Below are 24,035 nucleotides of genomic sequence, written 5' to 3' on the forward strand. Positions count from 1 at the left end.
TGTTTCTCTGTCTCTCTGTCTCTCTGTCTCGCTGTCTCTCTGTCTCTGTCTCTGTCTCTGTCTCTGCCTCTGTCTCTGTCTCTCTCTCTGTCTCTCTCTCTCTCTCTCTTATCAATTTTATCAATGTTGTATATGAAATGCGCTATTAGTGTCCCTTGGAAACTTATAGTAAGGTAGGCAGTATCTTCAAGATGGAGTTGGCATTTTTGAGAGGCAATCACAGTAAACTCGATTTGATAGCATCCGCCAAAAAAAGCGCCCCTCTCTCTCCCTCCAAAGCCACTCGCCCAAATCTCTTGCCTAGATAGCTAGCTTAAGCAGGAGGTCGGTCTAGACTTGGGAAAGAATCTGGTCAGGTAGAATAATTGCACCGGCAGAGTGTGGGCAGGTTGGTAGGTAGGTAGACTTAGGCATAAAATAAAATAAATGATTGGATGGTCTTTGTAAGAGCAGTTGATTTATTGTCTGTGGTACGGATGTAAAGAGAAAAAACAATAAATATTTGTGTTACCCTAGTTTTAAGCCTCTCTTGGATTTGCCAGTCAACAGCAAGTGCTGCCCAGAATATGCTCCAAACAGCCACACACACCTTTCCACCTGGTGTGCCTTGTTGCAACATTTATAATTACATGTATGGCACTTAGCAGACACTTTCAACCAAAGCCACTCACAATATGTGCATATTTGAGGTGTCATGACGTCATGAGAAGAACACAAGTTAAATTCAGGGAACAATGTTCACAAACTGGTTTGTGGAGACCAACAAACGATGCATATACGATTTTAAATGCCAGCCTTATAAAAAAGAAAATAGCAAAATGTATTACTATGTCATACATTACTATGTAAAATTGGGGTTCTGTTCCGCTTTAAAGTCCCTGGTTCAGTGTTTGTTTATTTGTTTGTCTGTCGTCATAGTGGTGATATTTCCAGGGCAATATGCCCACCTTTATGGTGGGCCCAACCAGAAAAACTGGATTGCTTCGCCAAAATCCGCTGAGGGTTCTAATAATATAACAGCCTACTCTGCTTCCCTGTATAACTTGGATGGATATGCCAGTTTATCTGAAACTACCACTCATCAATACTCATTTCCAAATAAAAGATAAGAATGTAATGCCATTTACTAAACATGAGTGACATTCCTGATGACTTGCCATGATCTGAAACACCTGTTGGTCATACTTTAACCCTGGAGCAGTTCCTTCCCCAGTGCATGTTGTTAACTAGATAACACCCTAATCATGTGTTCAGATACTGCCCTTCAAAATGAAACACAAGTAGGCCTAAACAACAGCACAGCTTTAATGTGAGGTGTAGCATATATAAACGGGAATCTTTACAGTTTGAATTGCATTCTCTTCTGATGCAAAATGGCATGGCATTTCTTTTTTTCTTTCAAAAGACAATTCTTAACCCTAATTCAATTGTTCGCTACTGGCACATAGGTGGTAAAGTTCAAATCCCTGCAATGGCACAACTCCGGGCCGACACTTTGATGGAGCTTTTGCCCAAAGCCCGACCTGGCAATGTGCCTTGGATGAAAACTTCGTATTATGAGGCTCATTGGCTGCGTATTACAGCGCAATTACGCACTGGAGGTTCAAAAGGGTGGCTCAGATCGACACCAGTCTTTCTTATTGATTATAGCAATAATGTATATATATATATATATATATATATATATATATATATATATATATATATATATATATATGTATATGTATATATATATATATATATATATATATATATATATATATATATATATATATATATATATATATATATATATACTGTATCCATATTACATTTTTGTAATAAAGTATAAAAGCTAGCGCAATTCGCGCGTCGATATTTATTCGTCATATTCTTTAACAAAATACTTTTCTTTCTGAAAGTGAACTTGTAATGTAAATATGTAAAAAAAAGACTTTAATTATGTAAAAGAGGATGCGATTGTTTCCTATGACATTTTTGTTTTCGCATTATCAGCGTCAAGACAGGTTTGTGTGTGTGTGTGTGTGTGCGTGTGCGTGTGCGTGTGTGTGTGTGTGTGTGTGTGTGTGTGTTTGCCTTTGCGTTATCAGCCGGATGTGCGCGCCGAAGGAATCCTCAAGCCCTTATATATGCGTCCAATAAGTTTCTCCTTAACTTTGCGCTCTCCTCACCGAGCATGGCTGCAATCAACACGGGGTGGATTCTCTGCGTCTTTTCGCTCTGCTTCGGCTCCGTATCCCAAGCTTTCCACCGGGCTCATCAAGGTAAGACACTGGGAAAAAGGAGTCCCCACACACGTCTTTTTAATTGGCGATGTCAAATCTAAGACGTGGCGCTTTTAGTCCTGCATTGTCTCTCTTTTGAAATTAAAAGACAAAATATCTTGACGAGTCACTTGGCGAGGACAATCGGATAAGGTAATTGTGTCTTGTATATGATCACATTTATTTGGTGACTTATACTCATGACTCAGGTGATGAATGGTTCCGGCATCTTCCACAGAACCTTGTATAAAAGTCTCACATCGGACGTCCTGTGAATTGGTAGCCAACACGTTTTACCCTCTGCGTCAAGACGCAACGCACGGTCCATGAGAGAGACCTATTGTGCTTCTGACCCTAAAAGGAAAAGTTAACTTTCCCTCTTTGAAACCTCAAACAGCGCAATAAGAACCTATACATTAAAACATGGGTGAATCCTCCGCAGCACCGTTTTTATTCCATCGTCCACATCAATAACCAGCAGCTGACTTTGGGCGAATGGGCTCTCTAAGACCAGAACCGGAGCTTCCGACATGCTACAGTCCTCTCTGCTGGTGGAGGGCTTCAATAAGGCTGTTTGGATGAATGTCAGGGATTCAACAACCTGTGAAAGCCTCGAGTCGTCCAGTACAGCGCATTGAAGAGGGGGGGAGCCATTTAATACTCTTACATCATCCATTTCGCCTGAAGGTTTTCACCCTACGATGTGTGATAAAAATACAAAGAGTATAGAGTTCCATATATTGTGCATTAGCCAGACTCCCAGTCCATTGTTAACAGGGCTTGAGTGATACAGACCAACGGGTTATCATGGAGATAATCACATTGTGCTGTTATCATGTTATGTCAATTAAGGCAGATAACGATCAGTATCTGTCTGTTTGGGTCAGATGCAGCTTCTACTTGCTGTAGTTTGGTCTGGCTTTGCGAGACTAGATGCAGCTTGGAAGCAGTGTAACAATGTGCTTGTGTATGTTATGTTATGTGTGTGTGTGTGTGTGTGTGTGTGTGTGTGTGTGTGTGTGTGTGTGTGTGTGTGTGTGTGTGTCTGTGTGTGTGTGTGTGCGTGTGTGTGCGTGTGTGTATGTGTATGTGTGTGAGTGTGTGTGTGTGTGTGTGTGTGAATGTGCATTTTTTCAAGATTGTGTTTGTTTTGAGTGCATCATGATGTGCAGCTATATAGGCGCTAGAGGACTTAAACAGTCTGTGCCAAAATTTCCAAACACACAAGCCATGTCTGGACATTCCTGATCAGTGGTCTTGTCAGACATCGCCGGGCTGTGTCTGCATGCAGGAATGTTTTGTTTTTGTAACTCAAACGACTTGTTACTCAGGAGTCTCGGATGCTGTCTGTTCCTGACTGCCTTTGCATGTTAGAAGTCACCAGATGCAAACTATACCCTCCCTATGGGTGCTACGGCATATGTTGTAGCACCAGCCGCCACTGCAGCAAAGCGATGGCTCTCCTTCAGGGGAAAAGCTTGCCCACTCACCTCCCCGATGCCTCAGAACGATACATGATATCGATGGAACCGACCCAATTGGCTGCCGTCGTTACAGGATTTCACATTCCAACCCTGAGGTTGCGGGTTCGAGGCCCCGCTCCTTGGCAGTGTGGTGTCACAGCATGGGGGCGTTGCACCGTCACATGAGCCGTGTTTTCTCGGTAGCGGCAGTTATGAGCAGCAATCAGAGTTAGTTATGGGCCATCCTTCAGGATTAATGACCTACTTTCTCACAATGTAGGGTCTCCAATCAACGGAAACATTTCTATTATAAAAGGATTTCCATCTGATTTTATATTTCATTTAGTAGCACAGCACGTTGTGATAAAGTGCTATCTTGAGTGATTAACATTGGGATTCACATGAGATACATGTGTAGTTGTTTATTACAATTCTCCTTATCATATAAATTACCCAGGCTTATCAGGGTGGTAAATTGTTCCATGTTGACAAGCCCTGTCCAGTCGTGGGTAAGCTGATATACTACAATGTTGTTTTTTAATCAGAAGTCGGTAGCCTTTTTTCGTTTGGATCGAGTTGTTGTGTTGTTTGGTGCTTACACACAAGAGTTAGGTCTCTGACATATTTGCCGCACACACAAATATTTGCATTTTAATTGCTTTTTGTGCCCGTGAGACATCAGACATAATTACTAATGGATTGCATATCAACAAAATTGAAGTTATAAGAATAAAGGAGGAAGAAAAAAGTTAAAAATAATAATAACTCAATCACTTACGTTACCTTCAGTTGTCACTTGAAATATTTTTAATCATTGTATAACTATTGTTGATTAATTCTGTTTAATCTATCACAGCATTGTCTTTATTCATATAATCCTATGATGCATAATAGGCATTGACTGCTACACAACAGTCATGCTGCAAACCTCAACAAACTGATTACATGCCTTAATTCAGGTGCCTTGCTTCAGGACACGTGCTTTGCTCTCATTGCTAAAAAGGAGTGGCACTTTATTACGTGGCCGCATAACCTGCCCTAGGGCCCATAAAGAGCTGTTGGATTACGCCATAGGTGTACTTGTGGGACAAAAACACATTTCCCTCTCTCTCTTTGTATCTTTCCCTCCTTGCCCCACTCCTCTATCTCCCTCTCTCCCTCTCTCCCTCTCTCCCTCTTCTCTTTTTCTCTCCCTCTTCTCTCCCTCTCCTCTCTCTCTCTCCCTCTTCTCTTTCTCTCTCCCTCTCTCCCTCTCTCCCTCTTCTCTTTCTCTCTCCCTCTTCTCTTTCTCTCTCCCTCTCCTCTCTCTCTCTCCTCTCTCTCTCTCTCTCTCTCTCTCTCTCTCTCTCTCTCTCTCTCTCTCTCTCTCTCTCTCTCTCTCTCTCTCTCTCCATATTTAGACATTATAACCAGCGGGCTGCCGTGGTTATATTTGTTCCTGTCCCAGACTATTTCTTCAATCGCGTGTTGACGTCTGCGCTGCAGACGTTATTAGAATGTAGGGAAAATTAATTAGTTACGCGGCGCTCTGTGTTGAAAATAGTTCCGTTGTGTTGAACCCTTTAAGGAGATGAAACTGTACGAAGTCAGTGGTGTGGCGTTTATTTCAGTCCAGCAGATTTAATGTTTCCAGCCCTAACTGTATAATACAAAAATATAGTTGTGTCTAGTTATTCAGCTGTGAGTTATCACATTATGCTCCCATTATTTAGTTGAATCAGACAATGTCCATTCATCCTGATTGGGAAGTCCTCCTCTTCGACAATAAGAGATGTCTAATTTCGTCTCAATATTTTTGGGTTGTTTTTCTCCCAAGCTAATCAGCCTTTTCTTCTTTCATTCCTTTTTAACTGATTTACCGGCATTGGTTTGGTTTCACACTCTTATACTTACCTCCTGGTTGCTCTGGCGATGACTAACGACACCTGATCCTTCCAATCTCTCTGCCTCACAATCCACCGACCCAAGGTGTGTTCTCCCATTTGTTCCTGTAGTAGACCTCCTCTTGCTAACGTCGATGCCTGGAGGCAACTCAATTATCTATCGCCAAGGCCTATCCCGAGAGACCTGTCGAATCGAGTGAAAGCTGTGTGTGTGTTCGTCTGTACGATTTTGCAAGTTTGTTTGTGTGTCATGAATATTTCAATAAGAACATTTAGAGAAAGAAAAGCAACAGATACATCCATGCGGTTTGCGGCAGTGGGCCGTGGGACCGGAGTATTGATATGGAGATAATGTGTCTAACAGCGTGAAACGTGTCAAGCCAGCAGACACCGAGGCTAATGAGGGCCTGTGTTCCCGCACTGCCTCGCTGTTCATTAGCTTCCGGCCGACGTTGTCAAAGCGCTGTCACAACGATGTCACGGCTCCATGTATTCCTTCCTTCTCCCTTTGTGTTGTGACTATGAAAGATTAGCTTCTTGGATCGACGCCTTAATACCTGGCGGTGGGGTGACTGCTCGGCCGCAGTTGTGTTCGCTGTGTGTGGCTCCGGGCGGGATTAGATTGTGGAGCCATTAGTGATGGAGTTGAATGGGTTCTGCCCTGTCCCAGGGGTGGGATGTACCTCCGTACTGTATGGGGTCCGACCTCTGCTTGGGGTGCTGCCTCAAGTGGCACACATTAACCTGGATGCCATGCTCTCTCTCTCCTCCATATCATTCTCTGTCACTCTTTCTCCATGACTCTTCTCTATTTTCTTCATCTCTCTCTCTCTCTCTCTCTCTCTCTCTCTCTCTCTCTCTCTCTCTCTCTCTCTCTCCTGCTCTCTCTCTCTCTCCCTCTTCTCTCTCTCTCTCTCTCTCTCTCTCTCTCTCTCTCTCTCTCTCTCTCTCTCTCTCTCTCTCTCTCTCTCTCTCTCTCTTTCACACACCCCAAGTCTCCTCTGATACTGTGTGGTGTGTGCCGCCTCATCAAAAGACTTTATTCACATAACTTTCTAGAATCTTTTGAAACCATGGAAACTTATTTTAAATTGTGGGGTTGCCTGAAGTTTCGAGGACGTTTTTCCTCCAAACTATCCAATAGGGCCGCTAGTTGAATAAGGTCTTTATGGGACGAGCAGTCATTAGTTTTCTCTCTCTCCTCCCCTCTGACACCAGTCAAAAACAAAAGATATTGGCTATGACTGATCTGGTGATTAGAAATACAATCGCAGAAGCAATCGCATGTTCTGCATTTAGATAATTTTATGTCTGACTCACACCATATACCATGACGCAATACAGGATTGATTTATTTGTCATACATTAATCATAATAAGCTACACCATATCAAGTTGATATGACTGTACAAATATCATATGAAAACAAATTATGTTGTGCAAGTGTGTGTTTGAGTGTGTGTGCTACATCACGTGAGCTGTTACAGTAGGCGCTCCTTTACGACTTCCATTCTTATGGCGCCGCATTCCAGGGAAAGAGTTACACCTTCTGCCTCGTCATCATCATCATCACACAGTCAGCGCAACACTACAGCTGCCTCCTCCAACGCCTCCTCCTGCCTCTTCCTCGCGTGTCCCCTCTCTTCCTCAGGGAAACCGTTCCCCGCATCTGACCGTTCCTCGAGAAGGTCTGAAGTGCCATTATCTGCCTGCATGTCGATCAGCTGCTACCGGCGCCACCGCCAGCTAGAGCCGTGACTCTCGTCCCAACCTCTTTTAGTCTGATGCAGTCGACCACAGCCCCCGGTCGACATGGCTCGAGCACCCCTTCAGCCAAACGAAAGCACCAAGTGTTTTGCTGCAAACTCATAACCCATTAGAGTCGTCGAGCATCTATATTGATATTGTAGTTGCCTAGAGCTCTTCACACTCGGAGAAGCTGAGGTGTACTTATGTTCTATTGGTCAGCAACCAACATTTACATTTATATTGTATTCAACAAATGTATTATTATATAATAATATTTCATAATACATGTCATATTTCATATATTATATCATATTTTAATGTTATCTTAGGTCGCCATTTTGGTTTTGTAGATATATCAAGGCTAAATCTTTACATACATACACAGAAAAAAATAGCCATTTTAATTTGATTGATTATGATAAAGGTCAACTGAGTCCAAACGAGTGGGGAACATTAACTTTTGTAGTTTATTTTACCAACCAAATTTTTATTTTTATTTTGTCACAACGCACAACAGAGACGATCTTTTGACCCAATTATTGTGCCTGGGCGATGACAGAGAGTTGGTTCACTTCAGGGTGTGCGGCAGAGAGAGAAGAAGAAAATGCTAATGTATGAAATTGAAATGTGTTGACGTATTCTTACTGTGTAAAGTTAAATTTGTAAGACCTGGGTGAGCATTATGTGTTGGCCTTTGGATGACCGAAAACCCTTTTAATATATTGCCAGCCATACTGCATGGTTGGACAGTCATGGGCTTGACTGTTAATTACACACCTTAATGTACTCGTTATCCCTTTTAACCTTCACAACGATTCATTCTTCCTTGTTGAACATTAACCCCATCATTGAGTGACTGTTTTGCAACTGCTCCAATGGCCCTTGTGACTCATTGACACACACACACACACACACACACACACACACACACACACACACACACACACACACACACACACACACACACACACACACACACACACACACACACACACGCACACACACACAGAGATGGACACAGGGTGGGATGGCGACAGTCGTCATGGTGATTCACTGGGTCATCTGCAGAGGGACATGATTAAAATGAGTCACATCTTGAAGAGGAAACACTGTGTGTTAGTGTAGGGTTTCAGGAAACGGCAGTTTCTGTTGTCCTCCTCACCAAGTCAGCCAGAGATATGTTTGCTGTATGTTTGTCTCGTGATAAAAGAACTGACATTTATTTTTAAACATGTCTGGAAGAAGTTGTGGTTGTATATGTGTGTGTGTGTGTGTGTGTGTGTGTGTGTGTGTGTGTGTGTGTGTGTGTGTGTGTGTGTTTGTGTACGTGTATGTGCATGTGTATGTGTGTGTGTGTGTGTGTATGTGGTTGTGTGTGTATGTTTCTTTGCTTGTGTGCATTTCGTGCATTTCCTCGTGTGCATCCGTGTGTTTGGGTTTTGTATTTCTGTGTTGGTGTGTATTTTTATGTGTTTATGTGTGCTTGAATTTCTGTGTGTTTTTGTTTGTTTGTATACGTTTCTGTGTGTTTTTGTGCATGTGTCTCATTCGGATGGCTGTGTCAGTCTCTGTTATGTTGCCCAAGTTCTTATTTCTCAGAATTTCGTGTGTGAAACGTGCAAAAGCACAGTTAGTTCCTGCCCGCATCAGAATGATCTTGTTTTCCCCTGGAGCCCACACATCATGTGTAAACTAAGCAGCAACATAAAATCATTGTGTGCCAGGAAAACAGCAATGATGAAACCAAAGCCAACGGAAAACCTGGGAAGCCTTTTTCAGAAACACCAAGATAAAAGACATGAAATTGCACGAAACCAAACCGCCGGTACATATTTTTCTTTCACTCTGTGTTTTGTTTTTCATGGCACACTGAACGTGTTCCAGCTGGAAGACACAGCGATGTCGGGTCAAGAACACCACAGGTAGACGTTTGCACAAATCAAACACGGCGCTGCTAAAAACCCTGAAAGATAACAAGCCCAGCTAATGTTTGTGATCCTGCAACCAATCATCCAGCGTTCTGTGACGAGGCGATCGCATGTTCATGTTGTGCTGTTGGTCAGAATAGCCAAGTCGATCCCCACATAAAAGGTTTTAGGTTCGAACCCTCTGGGGTCTTGCGGTCTACGGAGCTGCTGCCCCAAACAATAGACTGTTGTTTTGGGCTATACTATCCTTATAGGATTATTAAAAGTCTTAATCTGTTGTGCACTTTATTGTTTACTTTAGTGTGAAGAAATGTCTTGTCTTTATCTGTTGTGCCTGTGCACTTTATCTCTTTCACCGTTGAATAGTAAGAAACGTCTTTTAGATTTATTTGTATGTGTGGTACATGTGTGGAAATCGACAACAAAGCTGACCTTGACCTTGACGTAAATGCATCTAAACAACAATGTATTCAAGTCGCTTGGCATTTGTTGAAGTCGAATAAATGTTAAAGAGTAGAGGAGCTGTGTGCCAAAGAGCACCTGACTATCTGTTAATCTGCTGGGCGTGGAAGTACAAAAGGGGTAAAACAGATGTATGGAGAAGGAATGAGTTTGTACTTGTTGGCGGAATAGCACTCATTGGGTTCTCTTTCCCTCCTTGTAAGGGACTGAGAGAAGGCTCCGACATGTCCAAGTGCTGCCTGCGTGTAAGTTGTAATCTAGGAATTCAATTTTATGACCCATGGGAGTCATCGCCACCACAATGAGTTGTGCAAGCACAACAGACATGCTCTATTTTGGTCGAGTTTAATTAATTAATTAATTCCCTATAAAGCATTCCCACACATTTGGTTAGAGAGAACCAAATTGGAAGTAAATCAGTCTGATGCGATAAGACAGATTTTCCTGAACTAGACGAAAATAATTGTTCTCGATTTCACTTCTTACTTTTCAAAATAAAATGTTCCATGTGATACAATACAACATAGACATACACAAGGCAACAGAAAAAACATTATAATATAATTAATAAACATATTTATTTTGCTGCAATTTCTTCTAGACACTCAATGCCGTCTACTTGTTCTCAGCCATTTCCGTAAGTCTGAACTTTTTTCCAAAGGTCAGTTTGGAAAAAAGTTTCAAAGGAAGTGACTTTACATGACTAACTGTAAATGATGAGCCAGGCAGGACCTTATTTCGCTGAGTTATTCAACTCCCATCCCAGAGGTACCTGGTTCGATTTCCGATGTCTCCAGCATGACCTACACCTGTACCTGCTCCTCCTGACCTGTGTCTGCATCATTGTTTTTGCTAAACGAAAACATTTGATAAGACACAGACCATAACCTGCCTAGGAACACACACTATTATAATCATCTCTACTGGATCTGTGTCCCAGAGTGAGGGGCTGTGCAGAGCTCTTGCGTCACAGCGGACTATCCCCAAGGGGTCTGGTTGGCATGGCGATGTGCATGTGTTTCGACAGCTTTCTGAAGCCTGCGACATGATTGCTGGTCTGTGCACACGCAATACACTGCTTTCTGTAAACACCCTTGTATCTAATGATTCTATGATCCGCATGTAGGACAGAGATGACATTCATGACCCCTGAAATAGGTCATCTCGACCACGGCTGTTGTTGTAGAGAGGGCAACTACACACTTTTGTGCCGTTAAATATGGTGGCCATTACTCTTGGAAGTAGTTAATTAGCAGCTACTTTTATCCTCAGCTACTGACAGAGAATGTGGAAACATGCCATTACAGAGCAGGGCTTCTTGCTCAACTAAACTTGCAAGTTTGCCTGCAGAAATTGCGGGATCGAACCCAGAACATTTATATCGGGAGTTAACTGAGCTGTTTTCTGTTTGCCTTGTAGAAGCTTTGATTGAAGGTTTTTGGCTTGGTTCAGTGGCCAACCGAGACTCTAACCTTCTCCACTAATTATTGTCTGATGCCTGGAGCACAGATTCAAAATAAGTTGTTTTGGGGGTTGTTCACACAACCACCTGTATAGCCCTGCATATGTTGAGCCCAGCCCGCCTTTTAGACACAAGCAGGCTGACAAAACTTTTTTCTGACTCACAAAGGCATCTTAAAAGGGTGTATTTCCGATAACATGTTTGAGCCTTTATACTGTTTCACCTGTGGCTAAACCCAGTGCATTAAAGCTTTGTCCTATCCAGTGGTCTCTAATATGATGGGCTACAATTGAAGCCTTTTACAGTACAGAAAATCACTGTAATTACTCAAAATGGGGCTGCTAAAGGTTCGCATTGTATTTCTTGACCCACATTTTCCATTTAACTTAATGTTATGCTCCTTTCTTGTATCAAATATTCACACTAGATGTAACAGCTAGTACTGGCTATGACCTTTTTTTAAAGAAGCAATATTTTTTACTAGAACAAGGCTGCGTGTAGAAAGACCATGTGGAAAAAATACCTTTACCATTTCCATTTCTCTATTAAAGCTATCAGCTAACTAACTTATTAGAGTAGTGCCCTTTTACTTATGAGGTACACATGATTTTTAATAATATTTATGTATAAACATTCTTACCGAAATATGTATACAGCTAAAGAATGAAAGGTAGACCAAACAAACCAAAGAACCAAAGAAGGCTGGAGAAAATGGAAGGGAGTTTCAGGTGGTTGTTGAACATTACAGTGTCAGCAAGAACTCTCGCTATACGTGGAGCTGAACATGAACACAGTGGATTAACACTGAAATGTGAGATAATATGGGCACTGTGGGACACATGGACTCTGTATCAGACTTTTTTAGATTATCACAACGCGATATGTTTAGGACCCCGCATCAAAGGAGGCGGCCAAAGCAACGTCTGATGTTGATAGAAGCCAGTAGGGTGTGCGAGAGGCCCTCTAGCCAGCGGTTTGTCTCGTCTATCCTCCGTCTCTTCTCTGACATCTGTCCCTGCGGTTCTGCTTTCATACAGCAACACACGTAATTCATTTAAAAAGGGGAAAGAAACAAGCTTTTTCTGTCGAGGACAAAGCAAACAGAAAAATCTGGAGGAAAACATCTGGGCCTCACATTGTCCTTCAGAAACGAACAACATCCATTCATTAGAAAATGAGTGGTTTAATTCCCTTATCATACTCCTCCTCTCCTCCCCCTCCTCCTCTTTGTTGGAGGAGGAGGGAGGAGGGAGCAAATGTTTTTGAACGAGCGCTTCTCCGAACCACAGTGGAGTGACTAGCACGGCTCTCTTCGTCTCATCTGTATTGTTTGAGTGGCAGCCCAAGGAACAGGAAAGGCGAAGATCGGTCTGGTATATCGACCCCCTCCTCTAATCATCTACAGCGGCCGCCGCTGGAGTCGTGACATTTTGCAAAAGGCTGGATGAAGCCTTTTGCCCTCGGCCCATTCTTCAGGCCATCGATCCCCACTGCCGGAAAAGACCCCGTTGGTGGCTATGCAAACCCTTAGAGCCGTTGTGTCAATGAGCCATCGTCTCGGAAGGCTTCTCTCACATTCATACGTTATAGTCAACTCTCTTTGGTCAATAGAAATATAGAGTCGGTGAAAACATGACCAGACACATTCTGGTGGATTTCCATCTTAAGTGGAAGTTCAGCCTTTTGAAAGTTTGAGGATGATTGTGTGCGAGTTGAATTCACTTGAAGGACAGTTGAAATAAGGAGAACCACCCTGCATCGAATCCACAATGCAACCGGATGTAACACAATAACACAAAAAACTGCAAATTCTGCAATATGGCTATCTTTGTATTCATTGATTCTTTTGTAGAGCCAGACAATGTAATGATTCCACAAGGCTGTCACTAAATGCCAGTAAATATTTTAGCATCGATTCTCCCTCTCATGCCTTTTGTATTTTCCAGGCACTTTGATGAGAGGAAGTCAGGAGTGAGACAAATGGAACGTATCTAAGATAGATTTGACTTGGGGATTTGATGCAGTACTTCTGAGAAACGACCAAGGACCGGAGCTTGAAACACACTGCAGGCAATATACAGGTATATGAAACAATCACATTTCAGTTCACACAGCCACACCGAACTCGTCAAGTAAAGGTATTAATGTGAACAACGGCAATGTAACCTGTTCATGCAACAGCTGCCTCAGGCTCCAGGACAAATGGAAAATGAAAACAAAAGTAGCTTGTCAACGTACTGAACATTTCATTTATGCTATTTCAATAAAGACAGTAATAAGTGGCATCATATGAGAATGAGAAATATGAGTAATACCTTGCCAGGAGAAAATCCTGATGAAATTCTGTTCCGCTACACAGATCAGTCTGGACCTCTTACTACCTACATCGATTTCCTGAAGTTACAATGTTATCAGGGACATTGTTGTAGTTGATGACTTTTCGCGTCAATCATCATACATTAGCATATAACGATGTGAGTTTGGTGTGATGACGGACATTGAGGAGTAGCAACTTGCATGGTGCTGAGGTATTAAAACTGGTAATAAGCCACAGATGCCGTGAGAGATCTGAACCAAGAAGACAAGGATGCCAGTTTGAACAAGTTTACCACACATAATTAATAAGAACCCAGTATACCTCGGAGCCCTCATCGACCGTTCAACAAGAAATAAAGACAAGCATCAACAGGCCAGCCATTGTTTTATGTCTTAGAAATTGGTGGATGTCTGCCTTTATCGCCCCGCTTAGCCACTAAAGTAGACACAAAACGTATCTGTCACTTGGAACTTCTTGACGGATACTCCACTAAGGTTTGTAATTAGACCATGGATTTTCCGGGATGAATACTTTTCTTCTGCAAGGAGCTTAAGCGCCCCCACATTTCTGTGAATCATGTTGGTTGTCTTGGCTTGTGAGTCTATGAATAACTCGTGGAGCATTTTGTAAATGGGACATCGTGTCTGGCAGATGGTGCTTCGATATCGGCCTCCCCCCACATCCCCTACAGCTCTGTATAACGAATGGCCAACTGATGTCCACCCCAATGTTCGCCATATGCTTCTTTGGAGCTGAGCGGTGGCCATTTTGTGTTTACTACATAGTCATTTAGCATACACTTTAATATATTGCCACGCGTCATTAATGAGCTCAGAGGAGTGGAAAACCTTTTCCTAAGTATACACGGAAAATAGTACAATACGTAAAACAACCGGAAATAGTTAAACCAAATCATTAATTTCTAAATAATACTTTGTCATATTTCATTTTCTTTCACTTTTACAATATTCAGTGTAAAAATGTAATTTAATTGTGATAATAAAGTATTTTTTAAGCCTTGGTGGTCAGCCACAGGCCTTTGCTGAAAGAGCCGAGTACAGCCCTTGAGGTTCCGGACCCCTGAGCTAGAGCGTCCTACTCTAGGTCCCCTGAGAGGTACACCGTATAACCTTTCGCATGGGCGTCGAACCAAAGCCAGTAGAGCCTGTTGAATTCTCAAACGTCTGAATTCTCCAGAGTGTTTGGAAATGACCACGTCACCAGGCGCTTTGGATCATCCCATCAGCCTCCGTAAGGCCTAAAAATAAATTGTTCGGTTCCGGTTTCCGACCGACCCTGTCAATTTATGTGCGACCCAAATAATTGTATGAGCTTAAAAAAAACTAAAAAAACGTTTTTGTACAGCACCTCTTCATTCTCTACAAGGATGAGCATGTTTTCTCATTTTTAAATTGTAACGAACTACCTATCATTCGCTGCCGCTGAAAAAAATAAAATAAAAAAATAAAATAAATTCCCTACCTACCCATGGCCTCAACTGACAACCAACAGGAACCAAACTTTTTTTTTTTAGGCCTAATGCCACCAGGGGAAGCCCACTTTACCCCATCGATCGGCTGCACAGCACGCTCCCGCCGTGGTCCTCTAATTGCTAGCGTGTGTGTGGGAGGGTTCTGGTCGCCACGGCGTTGCACTTTACTAAATGTCAGCGTGGATTGACAGAAGCGTTGGTGCGGGAGGGAGGAAAGTTCCCCCCCGTCTCGGGTGCCGTTGTGTTATTATCTGGCGATGCCAGGTGAGATACAAACAAAAAAGGGCCTCAGCTCAGATTTATTGGCAGGAGAGGTCAGGGCAGGCCAGAGATTTCACCCACAGATGCAGCATCTGCGGTGGATACAAGAAAAAAAACGACACAACCACTGACAAACACAAACCATGTGAAATTGCAATTGCCAGATCTGTGGCAATGAGGGCTGAAGGCACAAAAAGCCATGGTGTGATTGATTTAATGCTTGTTGAAGTCTCCGGCTGTTCCAAAGTGAAAGTAAAATTAAAAGCCTTCGGGGGCTTATCGGTGGCAAAGACAAGGCCTATAATGAATGCCTAGACTGGTGCCACGCGGACACGGGGAGTGAGTTAGCTTAGCGAGCGGAGCGGCCACAATTAACTCTCTGCTCAGCGCAGCCCCCCCATCAACCTACAACCCCCATTACCCCCCTCATGCTAACATGTTAGCTCTGATTAAAATTGCATGGGTCTCTTTGTGAGCATTTTGATCATAAAAATAGTTTGGCTGCAGTGGGGGGAGAGATGTAATTGTTAATATATGATGGGATGGATTTCATTTAGTGTGTCGAGGTGAAAATGAAAAGTCCATCGGTTTGGTGTAAAGTTGTATTTGTCCATCTTTGACCTCAGTGTGAAAAACAGTGTACTTCTATTCCGGAGGGAGAGAGATGTTGCCATGCTCTTTGTTAAAGGGCTGGGCATGACCTGACCGGCTATTGCCCTTACAGCATACATCCACTTACACTTATCTCTCACTCTGAGATACTACAACACCCCCTCCAACTCTCTCATACACCCACTCTCTCACCCCCCCCCCCCCCCCCCGCCACACACACACACACACACACACAGACACATACGCACACACACACACACACACACACACACACACACACACACACGACACACACACACACACACACACACACACACACACACAGAAAGAGAAACCAATGGCCCATCCTCATTTCTTTCACTCATTGTCAGTGTGCAGGAGACCTCTCTCTTATTATGTCGTAAAGAAAAAGCAATCGCTGCCCTACCAGTAGCAGCAAAGACAGGGAAATGTTACAGATGGCTTTCCTTTTGATTTGCCTCCCCCCTCAAAAAAATAATAACCCCTTTGAAGCGTGGTAGACTTCTGCTTTGATCATTCGACCGTGGACTGCCAATGTTTACATGTGCACGACTGGGAATCGCTCTTGGTCAGTGTGGTCGCTGCGGAATCGGACCAAGAAGAACGCAACCAAGGATCTGCCAACGGCAGTCCTTTATTTATGTTAAGCATCTAGGATGCGTCCAATTTCTCCCTGATTGACTCGGGTTCACCCCCTCACAGTTGATATGCCACCGGACATCCATCTGGTTTTACCGCACTCTCTTCCTCGTTGGAGTCCTGAGTGGTCCTGAAAAATACTCCTTGAAAATTCTATGTTTGGGCAGAAGTGTATACTGTTGGTATCAATGTGCACACCTTAAAACTATTACATATATATTTATGACTGTCCTGACCTTTTGTTCTTTGGGACACCCTAATTCCCCTTCTGGGATTGATACATCACATCTAATCTTAGCCTAATACATACTTCTGCACAAGTGCAAAGTCATGCAAACAAACAAACTTACACTCATTCAACTACGCACACACACACACACACACACACACACACACACACACACACACACACACACACACACACACACACACACACACACTCTTTTGCACAAAGGCACATTCATGCAAACAAACACACAAACCTGCACACACAAACACAACCACACACACGCACTTGACACACACAACCAAACACTCACTCACTCACAATAGGATTATGCAACCCAAATTCCCCTTGTGATTTACAGCGATACTCTGCCGTGGCCTCTATCCTATAGCTTGACAGATGAACGCACTGCGATACCGTGAAGACCCACATTTACTCAACAACAGTGACTCAACAGCAGCAGCAGCAGCAGGTCTTTTGTCTGCATGGCGCAGAGTTTAGAGCTTTGCTTATCTGACAACGATGACATTCATGTCAGACAGTTGGGTCTGTTTTGAACTGGTAAATCGCTTAGCTCTATGTGAGTCCTATCACAGTGGGAAATTAGGCTTTCCAATATACTTAGCCTAGAGAGGGAAAGTATTTTGGAAGGCCTTGTCTGGCGTAAGCGTTTTACCAGTTCAAAATAGCCTCAACTCTTACGACATGAATGTCACTCCCTGACCCAGCATATACAATCCTCTTGCTTCCTTGAAAGGGTGCCAGAGTTCTTTGGGACCACAAATATGGGATAGTGTTTCAGCAGCATGGACTCACATTGTGACAGTGTCAGTGAGGGGCCAATATATGTGATAATAAAATCACAGGGACCAATAAGGCAATGTTTCTGTGCTGTTTCACTCTAATGGGATCCCGGCGGCCACTTATGGCGCCTGGATCTTGTCTGACTGGCCAACAGACCAGGGATTCCTTTATATGTTGAAATGTTCCTGAGATTACTAATGTTCCTGAGCCTTCACTATTCATATCGAGTCATTTTAGGAGACACTTTTATCCACAGTGAATTCAGATACAGGTCATTAAGGAGTTGGTATGGCTGAGGGCATCTTGTTTAAGGTTACCTGCAGGTTAGACTGCAAATATTGGGGATTGAAACTAATAGCAACAAAGTTTCCACATCATTGAATCTTCAATTTATTAATTTGGAATGCGACAATCTTTTATTATGAACTCTTCCATCTTAAAAATCCTATCCTCAATATGAAAAATGACATCAAGCTGTTAATTGAACAGTTGTTTTTATTCAGCTTTGACTTTCGGTATCAACGCGGTTCGAAATGAGGAATGGTAAACATTGCCTCGCACTGCATCATGGGATTACCTCAGTGTTAGATGAGCACTACATTTTGCCCAGGATGGGACTGCTACTGGATCTTACTCTGGTGTCACCTAAGTAAACGCATCACTTACCCATGCTGCTTAAACATGTCAATTAGATTCAGTTAGTTGTGCTTTCCGGAATCTGAAAATGTGACAGCTAATGCAGCAGTCGCTCTGCCATCACCATTCCAGCTGTCACACCTGCATAATTGCTCCAATTATGGTCTGCAGTCGTGTGATAACCAATTACCACGAGGGAGGTGGGCGGTGTGTGTGTGTGAGTGTGAACGCGCGCGTGTGTGTGTGTGTATGTGGGGGGGGGGGGGGGATATGGATTCATTGTTATGCCTTACTTAGAGTAGGTGGTTACTTAAAGCACCATTCAATTGTTTTCCTCTTCTCTTCTAATTCCAATCTATTGTCTCCTCACTTTTCTCCTACACTCTTCTCTTGTAATTTCATCTCATAACTCCTCTTCCCTCCTCTTATATCTTCTCCTTTCGTCTCTTCTCCCCTGCTCTTCCTCTCCTCCTCTCCTCCTCTCCTCCTCTCCTCCCGGATCAATCAACGCGTGATACAATAACGCTGTTTCTGACTGCACTCTCAAGCCTCCAGCGCTGTTCCTCTTGTGCTCCCAGGCCCTCGTTACAACGGAGGCTCTGCCTGAAACAAACCCGGCGTTGTGGTGACCTTCTTCTGACATTTAACTTAACAAGCTAAGACGCTGCGGGAGACCCTCGCATGCTCCCCCCAAAATCCACCCCTCTGCATCCTAACCCCATCATTCGCCCCCATCCCTCCTCTCCGCAGAATCCTCCCCCCAACATCCTCACCCCAGCCTCCTCACCCCATCATTCACCCCCAACACCCTCCCCCCAGCATTCCCCCGAGCATCCTCTCCCTAGACAGAATCAGCCATTCTCCTCCCCCCAGGGCCCATAGTGATGCTGTTGACGTATGATGCTTGGTTCATTGTTAGGAAAGCAGTGATGTCCACTGCCTACCTTCAACATGTCTATGAGAATAGTATGGTCGGAAAACAAGTATTTCATCCCGTATTGGGTTTAGCACGCATTCAGCCGAACAGAAAAATGGATGTAGCTGATGGTGAAAGAATGTGACTTGGAATGTGTCAAAACTAATTGAATAAGGCATATTTTGTACCATGTTGGCCCTATTTATAATTGGAATAAGTAATTCAGGCATTCACAGTTTATGTTGTAAGTGTGTGTGTGTGTGTGTGTGTGTGTGTGTGTGTGTGTGTGTGTGTGTGTGTGTGTGTGTGTGTGTGTGTGTGTGTGTGTGTGTTAGAGCCCGACCGATATATCGGCAGGCCGATATTATCGGCCGATATTAGGCATTTTTTCAAACTATTCGGTATCGGCATTTATAGTGGCCGATAAATGAATATAAAAAAAAAAAAAAAAGTCTGTCCACCAGAGGGCGCTCTAACGGCCAAACCCGGTGATTCAGCCAGAGTTAGGCAGAGTGAATGACGGAGATTGACGGTGATCATCGGTGTTGTTCATGTGTGCAAGTGTGTTCATGGTAAGTTGGCAAATGTCACGAGACATACATTGCTTGAATAACAATTAAAAGAACATCCCCATCAATTCTCTAAAGTCGATAAGCATGACTTAATTCATGACTACCATGCCCAGTTTTGCTGTTGTTACGTGTTAGCTAAGAGTGAAAAGGATTTAAAGGATAACTACAAATAACCAATGTTAGGGAAATGTGTTTGTTTTGTTGCGTGTTTCTGGATTTTTTTTTTAATATATATATATATCGGCCGATATATCGGCATATCGGTTTTTTAAATCACAAAATATTCGTATCGGTATCGGCCTTAAAAATTCTATATCGGTCGGGCTCTAGTGTGTGTGTGTGGGTTTGGGTGTGTGTGTGTGTGTTTGTATTATGTGTGTCTTCATGCTTGCGTGTGTGTATGTGATGTGTGTCTTTGTGCATGTGCGTGTGTATGGGATGTGTGTCGTTGTGCATGTGAGTCAGTGTGTGTGTGACGTGTTGTATTTGTTCTCTGTGTTGTTTCAGTCCAACCCATTTTCCTGTGCAGGGAGCTGTGTTTTGCTTAGGCCCAGCGCTGGGAAAACCCGTCAGCAACACCACAACATTTGTTGGCTTTGGAAGGCGCTGCAGTCCTGGGTCATGTGTCTTCTGCGGACAGCCCTGTAATGGTCTCATGTTCCACATCATCCCGCCGCGAACACGCAGCCCGTAGAGTCCCGACTCGGAGGGGTTGAAATCGATAAGTGCATCCTGTTTTCCCCTCTCATCTCATTCAAAGAAAGACACCGGGCTGTTTGACGCACTTTTGATCATAGTGTCTCCAACACCACCTTATTATCCCCTTTCTAGGTATGTTTCGGTGTTGTTCTCCACCAACAGAGTCAGCTTTGAGGCCCGTTTGGTGGGAAAGTTAAAGAAATATGAACAAAGACTGCTAAGAAATGTTGAGAATGTTGAAATGCACAGAGGTATGTTTACCTGGTCGAGAAGATGGCTTGACGGTGGACTTGTTCTGGTGTGGTTAGGACTCCAAGCCCAAAGGTTCTTGGTTATATTCCCAATGTCCACACAGCCTACTCTTAGCCTTGAGCGAGTTGCACTTACCCCTTCCTGATAACCTGAATCTGAAAATAAAAAACATCATGCACTTTATGCTACCTTTTACTATTTTTGTGCTGTATTTCGCCCTATTGAACCAATACTGCAATGACAACTAAGTATGAGGGTGTGTGTGTGTGTGTGTGTGTGTGTGTGTGTGTGTGTGTGTGCGTGTGTGTGTGTGTGTGTGTGTGTCTGCGTGCCAGGGGTTTTGTGTGGGCGTACCTGTGTGAGCTCATTACCTCACTGGTTTTGTTTGTTGCTGACTGGCATGACGGGCGTCACGTCACACTACATTTAGTCATACCGTTGACCTTTGTAAGGCATGAGATGGAATCCACCCCTTGTTAATCATTGTTTGTATTGGATCCCCGTAGATATGACTGAACTGGAGTACCGTGTCAATTAAGAGATATTACTCAATGTTACAGCCAACCCAAGATCCAAAACAAAACACACGGATGTTGGAACGCACGCATGTTTCAACAAATCCAGATATTGTTACATATACACATACATATGTGTATATACACATATGTATACATTCACATATACACCAATATACTCCAGTCTATATATATATATTTTATACTATTATTTTGAACTAACCATATTCAATCAAAAACCTTTCTATATTATACCTGTAGAGGTTGATTAACATAACTTGAAACATCACAAATTCTTGTGACCTTGCTCGGCGCTGCAACAAGGGCAGTGAAGGACATCCCCTGTCACCTTGGGGATGAAATAAGCACCCGGGCCACCTTATCTCTCTGTCCAGCCTCTGCTCTCTGGAGCCGTGCTCTCCCTTTACCTCAAGGGGAGAGAGGCCAAGACCGCTACTCCCCCCCCCCCCCTTATCCATCCATCCATCGGCTGGTCACAGAGCCTCAGTGGAGGGCCCTGCAGATCCCCCCCTGAATGCGGTCGGCCAGCCGCGGGAGCCGATGTTCAGGAAAGCCATTACGCCACGCCGTGCCGAGGCGGTGATTTAGCGCATTGACAGGGGGGGGGGGGGGCCGCCGGGCCCCGCAGAGGTGGTGGCCAACACTGCCGCAGGGACCTGAGGCTCTGCGGCTTGGCCCCGAGACACGTGTTAGGAATAGTAATGGAGACGGAGTGGGGGAACGGTTGTGTGTTGTTTGGAGTGCTGCTGGTGCCTTATCTTATATACTATATGCAGTGTACACTGTTAGGAGGTAGGTGTGTGTACGTGTGTGTGCGTCTGTTGTTTTTTGGTTTGTTTGTGAATTAAATTGTATACTGTATATGAGGTTGGAAAAAGTAAACATGGAACACAGTCGTATAGGTGTGCGTGTGTGTGTGCGTGCGTGTGTGTGCGTGTGTGTGTGTGTGTGTGTGTGTGTGTGTGTGTGTGTGTGTGTGTGTGTGTGTGTGTGTGTGTGTGTGTGTGTGTGTGCGTGTGGGATTATATGTTTATACGTGCAGGTTTATGAGTGCAGTTGTGCTGTGGGCATGTGTAGGAGGAATAGTGTGATGCACATTGCTAGATATAAATACACAAATACATGTGTATGTGCAAGGTCAACTCCCTCTTTGTTCCTGTGTGTGTGTGGATGGAAAGAGTGTTGACTTAACTGTCAACCACTAACACACATTTCAGGGATGTTCAAACAATAACACACAGGATACTTCATTCGCTTATCTCCGGGCTGCAGTTGTGTTCTGGCGTTATCCCTTCAAAACTAGACCAAAAGTCATTCCTTTGTGATGGCTGAAGACCCACACCTAAGCCGAGGCAATATCCCTTGCATCGGTTTCACTTGTCTTACCGATGGGCCTTTTGTGATTGGATCTGTGATCAGATCTGTGTCTTCACCTGACTGCAAACTCTCTTGCCAAACATGTGAATCAGATCTCTGGTTCGAGCTATTTATTTCAGACACTTCTCGGTTAAAATGCCGTTTTAACTTTTTATTTTTAGCTTAAAGTGTTCTGTATTGTCTGCTTAAAGTGTAAGGCCTGCATCCGTGATTCAGGAGAAAATAGCGGATGTGACCGGTAAATTTGTTTTACATTCCTCAACAAACATTACTGAAAATGACTGAATATCGGAATTTCGTGGAGCATAATGTATTTTAGAATACAAAACCAACTTTCTGTGGTGCAGAAGCAAAAGTTACCTAATTGTAATGTTCTGGTTTAATAATCTTTATTGGAATGGTAATACACAATGTTGACCGAAGACATGCAAGCATTCCGGGGATTGACAAAGTTTGGTCAAATCTTGTCCTTTGCACATTGTATCGCAGTTTTGCACAGAAGGCGCTGTTTAAAAAAAGTTTGATATGATTTCCTCGCTCACTTGACACCCCCCTCTCTCTCTCTCTCTCACCCAGCACTAGAGGCCCAGGCTGCGCCCTTCATCTTCAACGAGCTGTGTGTGATGAAGGAGGACGCGGGGCCCTGCAAGGCCATGAAGGACCACTTCTTCTTCGACATCGACGTGGGCCGCTGCCGCCTCTTTGAGTACGGCGGCTGCGGCGGGAACGACAACAACTTCCAGACCATAGAAGCCTGCGAGCAGACCTGCCTGGTGTCTGGTAGGTTCCTTCTGTCTGTTATGTTATTCTGTCATTTAGTTTGTTTGTCTGTCAGGTGTGGTCAGGTCAGCTCATGTCTTGTCTACCTGTTGTTCGTTTGGTCCTTCCTGTCATGTCCTGTTTTACTCATCCGACTATCTGTCTGCTCACCTGCCCCCATGCCTTTCTCTCTGTCCATATGTATTTCCTTCTATCTATGTCTGTATGTCTCTCATTCTGTCCGTATGCCTACCTGCCTGCCTGTCTGTCTTTCTGTCTGTCCGTCTATCTTTTTGTCCTCCTGCATATCTGTCTTCCCCTTTGTCTGTCTGTCTGCCTGTCTGTCTGTCCATCTGTCCTTCCTACTACAGATAAGAACAGCGTTGACACCCTGAAATATTGTCTCTCTATAAAGAGTCAAAGCGACATTTGAGTGACGGTTGTGCTGTCCTAAATCCAACCTTCTCAGCTCGACCGCTGGCCATGATAAAAGCCATTATCAGAACCATTAGAACCGCAAGTGCATCCTCTCCTCCTCGCTCATCATGGGCTATATTTAACAATTCCATATTTCAGAAACAATTAACATTCTGTTCATAGTGGCTGACCATGCGTAGCACCACATTTTCCCTGAGTCACTTAAACTTAACGACGGGTGCAAGGTACCCCGCTCTGTGTTGTTCACCGTGAGCTGCTGCTTAACACA

General features: G+C 43.7%; 1 protein-coding gene across 4 annotated transcripts in view; it reads left to right on the plus strand.

Moving 5' to 3' along the window:
- Positions 1 to 2,038: 2,038 nt before the first annotated feature.
- tfpia (tissue factor pathway inhibitor a) overlaps positions 2,039 to 24,035 on the plus strand; it is a 51,573-nt gene continuing 29,576 nt past the window's right edge. For all 4 annotated transcript variants that reach the window (XM_030343768.1, XM_030343769.1, XM_030343770.1 and 1 more), the window contains exons 1-2: positions 2,039 to 2,264; positions 23,147 to 23,350. In XM_030343768.1, coding sequence (XP_030199628.1) covers positions 2,177 to 2,264; positions 23,147 to 23,350 — 292 coding nt within the window. In that variant the 5' untranslated portion in view covers positions 2,039 to 2,176. The remainder of the gene's footprint in view (positions 2,265 to 23,146; positions 23,351 to 24,035) is intronic.

Source organism: Gadus morhua, chromosome 20 (genome assembly GCF_902167405.1).
Source record: "Gadus morhua chromosome 20, gadMor3.0, whole genome shotgun sequence".
In the NCBI taxonomy this organism is placed as follows: domain Eukaryota; kingdom Metazoa; phylum Chordata; class Actinopteri; order Gadiformes; family Gadidae; genus Gadus; species Gadus morhua.